This window comes from Pieris napi, chromosome 16 (genome assembly GCF_905475465.1).
Source record: "Pieris napi chromosome 16, ilPieNapi1.2, whole genome shotgun sequence".
Lineage (NCBI taxonomy): Eukaryota > Metazoa > Arthropoda > Insecta > Lepidoptera > Pieridae > Pieris > Pieris napi.
The window spans coordinates 3,622,873-3,632,727 of NC_062249.1; the positions used below are offsets into that span (position 1 = coordinate 3,622,873).

Below are 9,855 nucleotides of genomic sequence, written 5' to 3' on the forward strand. Positions count from 1 at the left end.
AATAATGGCTTTGTTATTCTTCCTTTATATTAAATATCTACTATATAAAAATAAGTCGGGTTTTCCTTCCTGACGCTATCTATAACTCCAGAACGCACGAACCGATTGCCACGGTTTTGCATTCGTTGGAAAGGTCTCGGGCTCCGTGAGGTTTATAGCAAAGAAAATTCTGGAAAAATTTCAACAGAAAAGTGGGATCACCAAACGAAATGTTACATAAAACGAAGCCATCTGGTGGCGAAACGGAGTTCGCCGAGTTTGCTAGTATATTGTAATGATCAATGATTCTTAGTATTTATTATAAATACATATATACTTTGTTATATTTTTTGTATATACATATAGGTGAAACTGTGCTTTGTTTACGTTTGAATGTGTATTCCGTTTTTGGCTTTTGTGTACAATGTAAATTTTTGGATATTGTTTAGTGAGTAGCTGTATACTGTTGAGCAAATAAATAAATAAATATGCCGTATCCGGATCGTAGCCGAACAGTGTTGGCCTAGTGGCATCAGCGTACAACTCTCATCCCTGAAGGGTCGATCCCCGACTGTGCACCAATGCTTTCTATGTGCGCATTTAACATTCGCTCGAACGGTGTAGGAAAACATCGTGTGGAAACCGGCTTGCCTTAGACCCAAAAAGTCGACTGCGTGTGTATCACAGGACAGATCACCTACTTGAAATCTGAGGCCCGGTCCTAAAAATTGTAGCGCCACTGATTATCTCGGTAGACTTTGAAATCACTTAACACTCTGGATAATGAAGTAGGATCTGGTATGAAGATACAATTACAACATAAGGCGATAATATGGGTATTTACAGCGGCGTGTGCTCAACTGGTCTTCCCCAGTTGAGACGTGATCAGCATCCATTGCTAAGTGTTATTACAATAAGCTACGTTTACTGAGTATTAATAGTTTGGACCGTTGAAACTGAATTATTAATCAGGTCTTTTATTTACACTTTGTATCACATGTTTGAATGGTGTGGGCAGTATTCAGTTACGGCTCGACTGATTTCAATTTAAAAATTATTTATTTATTTTTATATTTTGTAACATTTTTAGAACTTTATCATTTATTCAATCAATTCAATAGTTGATTGTTTTTATTGTTACAACATAGTGATGTGTCTTTTAAAATTAAATGACCAAGAAATATTTATAAATGCCTAAATGAGCCACAATTTTACTTATTGTTTATTTTTAATGCGAATATTTCATGACTGTGCAAGATTACTTAAATATAATTACGTAAATAATTCGATTTTTCGTTGAAGTAATTTTATTTACGTATTATTTTAATAAGAACCGTCCCAATTGAAAATACGAGGAATTGTTTTAAAATGGCCGCGATTTCCCGCTAGTGGACTGAACTGGCAGTCAATGACTATTGTCTATCTGTGCGTGATGTGTGTATACCTTTTTGATATTCACGTGTCGTCCTTATTTCTCAATGGATGACGACAACATAACGGAAAGTGTATGGGCCCTAATTTGATAGCGGATACATAAAGTCTAGAAGTAAATTATTGCTAGTATATTTGATGAACGTTAATGTGCGGAGGCGTTTATGCAAAGGATTTCGTATCCCTTTAAGGCCGGCAACACACTTGCAAATCAGGTGTTGCAGGTGTATAGGCGGCCAAAAATATTTAATTACTGAACCATTGCCTCACAAATAAATAATATTATTATTTAACGCTTTGAGCAGCGTTGGCCTACTGGCTTCAGCGTGCGACTCTCATACCTGAGGTCGTAGGTTCGATCCCCGGCTGTGCACCAATGAACTTTCTTTCTATGTGCGCATTTAACATTTGCTCGAACGGTCAAGGAAAACATCGTGAGGAAACCGACATGTCTTAGACCCAAAAAGTCGACGGCGTGTGCCAGGCACTAGAGGCTGATCACCTACTCGCCTATTAGATTGACAAATGATCATGAAACAGATTCAGAAATCTGAGGCCAAGACCTAAAGAGGTTGTAACGCCACTGGTTTTTTTTTTATTTCACGCTTAACTTGTGGTGATCCGCCTCCTGAAAAATATTATTGGACGTCGACACGACATCGCTTATACAAATTCTGCGATGTTATTTTTGAAAATAAGATTTGCGAAATTGTTTTCCTTTAGTGCAATCCGAGCATTATCAGTGGTGGATATTTCTCATCACTGCGTCCAAGAGTGTAAAATATATATAATAAACATGTTTAAATTTAATATTTTGTTACAGGGGTAACGGCAAGTTGGCTACGTGGGGCTGCATCATCGGTTTCCTGGTGATGATGTGTTTAGACGTAGGCCTTGGGTAATCGAACAAATATACAATCACGCTGTGCCTTTCACGACTTCATTTGAGACAGTATACGTAAATTTTAGACACATTTTTGAGTTTGACAATGTAATAATGATATATCTTAGTGCCGTACATCGCTTTACGAAACATACAGGGGTATGATATTTGTCGCAGATTTTCGTTAACATGTATTCGTAAAATTTTCTTCTGTTTTAACTCCGTTTAGTACTGAAAATTCGAAGTTGTTTTTGAAGTTTTTAAAGTTTTGTGTTTTTACGCTTAGTGCGTAAAAGAGTAGGCATTGACGTTAAAAGCCATTTGGCTTTTAGAACCTGAATTAACTCTTTATTTCTTTAACTTTCGTAAAAGATCGCAATGTAGCGACTTCATTACTTCTATATACGCACTAACCACAGCTCTCGTGACTACTTTGGGTAAGATTCAGAAACGAGTACGCAATTTTTTTTGGATTTTTATTTAGGAAGTGATTGTTCGCGCTTCTTTCTGAATCTCACCCAAAGAGTCTACAATATGGCTGTAAAATTTCTGTAGAAAATGATTACAACACATTTATTTTGCAATAGACTTCGCTAATGAGAATGAGTTTCTAAACTACAATATAATAATGAAGTTTTAGTACGTTGTTTTCTCAAATGGATATATTTCGAGCGTGCTAATGGATTGATTTGCCAAATGTTACTGTATATAGTATATAGGTACTAGCTTATTTATAAACGTACTTAATCTTTTGATATATATTCGCAATAGATATGATTATTTAATGCTCATAGTACGTTTATCAATAAGATCTCCCGTGAATGAATGTAAAACAAAAGATGGCGCGATTCGTTTGTTTGTGATTGGTTGAAGGGATCGTGTCGCGTGTCTGTGATTGTTCATTGACCAATCAGAACGCGTTATCATTTTTTTTACATTCTTGTAACGTAAATTTAAAGTGTAAGTGTAAAAATATGAAAGTATTCTTTAAAATTAGTTTTATTTTCTGATTTATTTGACGTTGGCTGTAAATAGCTGGAATAGGAGATTTATATTTATTTTGAAGAATTTATATGCGATCGAAATGTTATGAGTACCATTTTGTTGCGTTTAATACCTATTCGTACAAAGTACTTATTGTAATTTAGTCGTTTAATGTATTTTTAACGAATTTGTTATGTAATTAAAAGTTAAGTATACAGCATCTTTTGTTTTTTATTTCTTCTATTCGTCATATCGGAAATCAAATGTTTTTTTCGAATATACTTCAGTTAAAAGGGCAAGGCACTTGTAAGCCCGTCTAGTATGTGTACATGAGCGGCGGTAAATTGGTAGTTTGGAATTACTTTTAAAGTTTAGAGGCTATAACATCCAAGGGCGGACCTAGAATTCGCTTATACATAAACCTATATTGTAACAGTTTCAATAAAATATTCGAGTTTTATCCTGTGCAGTTCCTTGGTTAAGAAAGATGATCAGCCTTGTCTGCCTGACACTGAATCCTCGCGATGTTTGCCTTCTCCCTACAATCCAGTGTTAATAGCTCACATAGAAAGAAATTTCTATTAGTCCAATGCCATGATTTCAGCGCAGTCGCCGCAAGCTACTAGGCCAGCACTGCTAATATTGATAGCCCTTTGTAGGTAAACCATATATAAATCTCTCTCTCAATAAATCGATTCTACGATTGCTGAAAAGCTCTTAAAACATCAAGTATTTCAATAAATTCACGTTTATATCCGTTAGTGAAAAAAATTTATTTCATTCCATACAATTATTTTTTATATTTTAAATGTGTTTCAACGCTCTGCATAACACAGAAATAAACAAAGAAAGTTTATCCTGCATTAATAACACCGTGAAGGCGACTTACTACGGACTCAATCAACTCAATCTGGAAATTACGTTAAAAGCTGGTTTTGTTATAGCAGTAAACGTCTTAATAAGTTTTTCCAATTAGTAATTATTTTATGTAAATCGAATCTTGGGCTTTCGGGTTATGTTTTATAGTACAGAAAACCCATCTGATGTTAAGTGTTACCGATGGACACTCACACTGCCAGAACGCAAATAGACATAGACATAATTTATTACAAACACAAACACAAAAACACACACACAGAATAACAATAATCAAAGAAAAAAATATAATGAGAGATAAATAAAAAAAATTGTTTTCCCTTTTCCCATTCGGTTCGTTTCAAGTGTGTAATGCGTGTGTTCTGTGGCTGTGATTGGCCCTGGCTCCGCATTATGCTGAGGAGCAGAATGTTCCACAGCACTGGTCATTCTGCCAGAGACCACATCAGCTAGTTTGCGCCTCAGTCGCAAATAAAAGAAAGAAAATACGTTGCCGGCTTTTAAGAATTATTGGAATGCTGTTATATTCACTGATTTGTTGTACAAGTTTCTAATATCTCCAATAACTGGTTTTATATACGTAATTGTTTCTATCCATTTAAAAGAATCACTAACATATAATATCTCTCTTGTGTAAACATCAAACCCAGGACCCTCAGACAAGTAATTTATCTTTGGAGTTACAAAGTCGGAGGGCTTTATTACCAACTAAATATAATTTAAAGATAAGATGAATGTTTTGGATGACGTGACAAACGACAGGAATTGCACTAGAAAAGGAAGGGTGCCGCGGCGCTTCGCGGTCAATGACCCTACACCCAAACACGGCACCCGAATACTTGCGCGTGCGCAGCTGCACCAATAAATGCGCTTTCTTCTCTACATATACTTGTTACATACACAATTTATATAACTTACGTGTTAAGAAAATATGTTTTTATTTGTTTACAGATAACGGTTTTAAAAATATTTTGATATACTATTTCATACTATTATAGTATATTTGATACTTAATATGAGACAAATTAATAATAATAAACACGATATCACAGGTAATAATAAATGTCGCCGAAAGCTGCGAAAGTAGGTACATAATAAAGAATTACCATGCGAAGCTGCTCAAAAGATGTTTAAAGCTATAACTACATCTTATTACGAAAGTAATAGTTTAATTAACTGTCTGTCACTGCAAGGAAGGCTATAAATCGATTAATACATAATAAATTAGATTTTAGTTAGATAACGTAAATAATTGAAATAACATTTTTTTTTAAAAGTTCCACACGCCGTCCTTAAGGTCTAAAGCTAGTGATTCCCAACGTGGGGCCGAGCCCTACAGGGTTTTGATTGGTAACGGGTTCGAAAATTTATTAAAATTTTTTGGAATATTAATTTCAGCTTTTCATTAAATTTTGAAATTTTACTTACTGTGTTTCGTTAATAATTTCTTCCTCAAGTAACTTAAGTGAACTATTCAATTTTTTTACATTAAAAATTATGTATATAGGGGACAAAAAAGGTTGGAAAACACTGTTGTGAAGCAAGTGTCTCGAGTATCAAATAAGAAAGAAAAGTTTAGGACATACGAAATTCGAATTAAAGATCATAAGTTTTGAGTCTCAGTCTAAAGCCACCACCATTGCCTGCAAATAATCGTAATTATATGACATTTAAGTTGAAACATTAAATTGGATAAACCATAACTATGTATTATAGAAATGTGTATTTTATTACCCCATATTAATACAATGATGCAGCCATTTATCATTTAACCAATATAATATGAATGGCGAACGAGTTAATATTAAGATTTATGACCACTTCCAAATAAAATTAAATGACGAGAGGGTTTTTGATTCGTCTAAGTATGAATTTTAGATTAGTTTTAATAATTTTACAATAGATGAACTAATAATATAATAAAGTCCCGTACAAAAGTAGAATATACAGCTTAGATTTGTTATGTTCTTCTGCTACATATCCTATAGCTTCCTTCAGTAGGTACCGTTGATCGGAACCATTTCTCGGTTATTCCTCCAGCTTTTTCCAAATATCTTGTTCATGGCATTCTTTCTCCATTCGCATCCTGCTAACGCTACTATTTCTTCTATCCGCCTTTCCTCCCCCCCTCTCCTTCTTCCCCTTGGTCCTTTCCATGTCTTTAAAGTCCACCTTTTATTGGTGCATCTTGCACCATTATTTGGTGCATCTTGCATCATTTCTGTTTTAGGGCATAAAGATGAACTACAGGTATATTATAAATTCACACTTCATATATCTAATCATTTCAGAAGCAGCATAATTTAGTCTTTCAAGAGAGCGATATTCTAAAGGCCGATATGGCTTTGTGGTAAGTACGCAAAACCAATTTTATTTAATAAGCAAATCGTAAGATTCAATCAAATAGGATTCATTTTTCATACATTACTTAGTTTATATCCTGATCGGCCTCTGCAAATCACAATAATTATTTCGCTGGGCATCGAACCTAGGAGACCATGACCACCTTATGCGCCGCAGGATACCTGGTCTAGGCAGATTCAATTCTTACATTGTATCGTAGACAAATATTTTAGTCAACAACTTTTATTTACAAATGTATCAAAGGTGTAACATTATCAAGAAATATGGGCCAATGCATTCGTGTTATACGATGCTCATTTCCATTCATTCGGTTGTTGACAATGCGCCGGTCAGAGGGCGCCTCTGCAGTCAGTGCTGTGCGCCCGCGCACGTTGCACCAATACTAGGTGCGCGCGAGTATGGACCGTACGCCAGATGTTTACTATGTAATGTATGACATTTTTTATGCATGTTATCATCGTAGTGTACCACTATTGTTTGTGGAGCTTAGAAGGGAATGTAAAGGAATGTTTTTGGAGCATATGTATGTATGTTGCCTTGTTTACAAACTTTTGTTTATAAGTAACGATTTATAAACTTGACACCTAGCCACACCAAAGTTTGTTTATTTGTTGAGAGTCGGGAACTACTGAAACCAATTTTCACTAATGTAATACATTGCCTTTTAAACATCTTTAACAATATTTTAAACGTTTGAATAAAGAATTAATAATTTGAATGTAAACAATTTTTAATTCCGATAAATTTTTACCTCTTATGCGTTAACAAGTTGAATATAATGTTTAGTAATAGTTAAATAATTACATAACACAGTACTGCATGTGTTTGATCGCGCTACCACGACTAATTCAGTTAAGAATTCCCCGCGAAACAAATGACTGTTATAGCACTGTTTGACACTGGTCGTACGTTTCGTCGAATGACTTTTTTCCTATGTGCGTTGCTCAAGAGGTAAACATCGTGAGGAATGTCTGGGGCTAAGTCAAATCTAAGCTTTCGTTGACTAAATCAAATTGGACATAAGTAATATCACGGCGACTAATTTAAAAATTATTAAAGAAACATACAATCGCATACGAGCCCTTTAGCTATGAGAGTGTCCATGGGCGGCGGTATCACTTAACATTTGATGATCCTCCTGCCTGTTTGCCCCCTGTTCTATAAAAAAAATCTTAAAAATACAAAAAGTATCAGGGGACAACTGGTATAGTATAATAATTGGCTATTTTAATTTCGACATTTGGTTGGTTTTTTAAAGTCGGAAGGTGTTGCAATAACGTATTGAAAAATCACGTGGCTTAGAGAAATTGTACTGATTTAGTTAATATAGACTTTAAAGCGTAAAATTATAGTCTAATTTTGTTTTTGGGTTGAGTTTTAAAACATTAGTTTTCTCGCGACAGATCTTAAAAAAAAATTTTAAACAAAAAGCAGAGCAGTGCTGGCTTAGTGGCTTCAGCGTGCGACTCTCATCCCTGACGTCGTAGGTTCGATCCCCGGCTGTGCACCAATGGACTTTCATTCTATGTGCGCATTTAACATTAGCTCGAACGGTGAAGGAAAACATCGTGAGGAAACCGACATGTCTCAGACCCAAAAAGTCGACGGCGTGTGTCAGGCACTGGAGGCTAATCACCTACTTGTCTATTAGATTTAAAAATGATCATGAAACAGATTCAGAAATCTGAGGACCAGACCAAAAGAGGTTGTAGCTCCACTGATTTTTTTTTTATTTTTTTTAGTTTTGTAAAAAAAAACTATTGATTTAGAAGAAGATATCTATAATACTAACAGATAAACCTATCAATATGATTTTTGGTTTAATATCTAAGGTTTAATATTGAAGCTTGTGAATGTTCTTTGTCAGGTCGGAAGTACCTACAGTCTGTGCTTGCACCTGTCAGTCATGCCGTTGCTTGCAGACGCTCTTGTAAGTCTATGTTTATAGTATTTTTATTCATAGCTTGTAAATATACCTATGTATAGGAATCGATGTGATATTCGGGTCTATAAACGGCGTTTTAAAGTCGTCAACACACGTGAGCTCTATTGCGTATTGTTGATTTAAAGTTAAAAGACAAAACTGTAATCGTCTAAGGATATCACAATAGCGTTTTATAATTTTTAATAATAAATAGTAATTATGTATCATAAATGCACAAATTCATCCGTAAGACAAGGAACACAACACCTGCACACACATATATAAGATATACTCGTAATATCTAGATTTAGGGTTTTTTAATTTAAATTGTATTCGTTCTCAGCGGAGATATTTTACGCATGTTAGGAGAGCTAGTCTAAAGCTCAACCCCTATATTTTTAATGCAATTATTAATAAGGCCATACGCCGAAAATTTAAAGAAATTTCATAATCTTCCTTTTTTCTCTTATTTCTTTATTTTTTTTAAATATTGACGTTTATAAGTATAACAGGCACGCGATCAGGCAGATCTGTGGTCGAGAAGTCAGCAGGTCAAATTTAAGCCTTTTTAATAAAGCCTTATTTGCTTAAAAAGCTTAGCTTTCCATCCTCATAATAATTATGAGTGAGCCGCTGGCCGGCAGGTTATACAGAGTGTCTCAAAAGGAAGTTCATATTTAGTTGATCGATTTAAAAAAAGTAAGTCGTATATCATAAAAGTGTTAATTCATTATCAAAGTACACATTTTAGGAATTTATTTCTTAAAAATAACACCGTCCAAATGTAGACCCTCGCGTTCGCGGCACTCATTTAATCGAACAATAAAATTACTTATGACGACTCGGCAGGTGGACTCAGTGATGGCTGCCATTTCGTGACGGATATTTTCTTTCAATTGCGCCAGACAAGTCGGCTTAGTGGCGTAGGCTTTAGATTTAAGATAACCCCATAAGAAAAATCCATAGGGGTTAAATCAGGCCTGAATGGAGGCCAATTTATGTCACCTCTCCTGGAGATCAATTTGCCTGAGAAAATTTCAAGAACTCGTGGCAGAGACGTATTGGACGTGTGTGACGTTGCTCCGTCCTGCTGGAATGTTCCTTGGTTATAGCCAGGAAATTTTTGAAGTTCAGGCACCAAGAAGTCGTCTAACATTTTCACATAACGCTAAATAAATAAATGTAAACTTTCTTTTGAGACACCTGTAATTACAAATTTTTTACTTAGGAACTGTTTCACAATATACCTACGGATAAGTTCTACATAAGTTCCAAATTAGCTATTTACTACTTATAAACACTATTGTCGCGTTTCACGACTGTCAGATAGCGCTATTCGTCACATAAAGTCCATCATAAGTTATGAGTCCGATGAATGTCAAAAAGCACAATTTATCTTCCAAATAATTCATGT

At 35.0% G+C, this 9,855-nt stretch overlaps 1 protein-coding gene across 1 annotated transcript in view; it reads left to right on the forward strand.

The window, feature by feature from the left end:
• Nucleotides 1-3,497, forward strand: part of LOC125057359 (zinc transporter ZIP11) — a 53,914-nt gene extending 50,417 nt beyond the window's left edge. Inside the window, exon 7 of the mRNA XM_047661011.1 lies at nt 2,234-3,497. Coding sequence (XP_047516967.1) covers nt 2,234-2,312 — 79 coding nt within the window. The 3' untranslated portion in view covers nt 2,313-3,497. The remainder of the gene's footprint in view (nt 1-2,233) is intronic.
• The last annotated feature ends 6,358 nt before the right edge of the window (nt 3,498-9,855 follow it).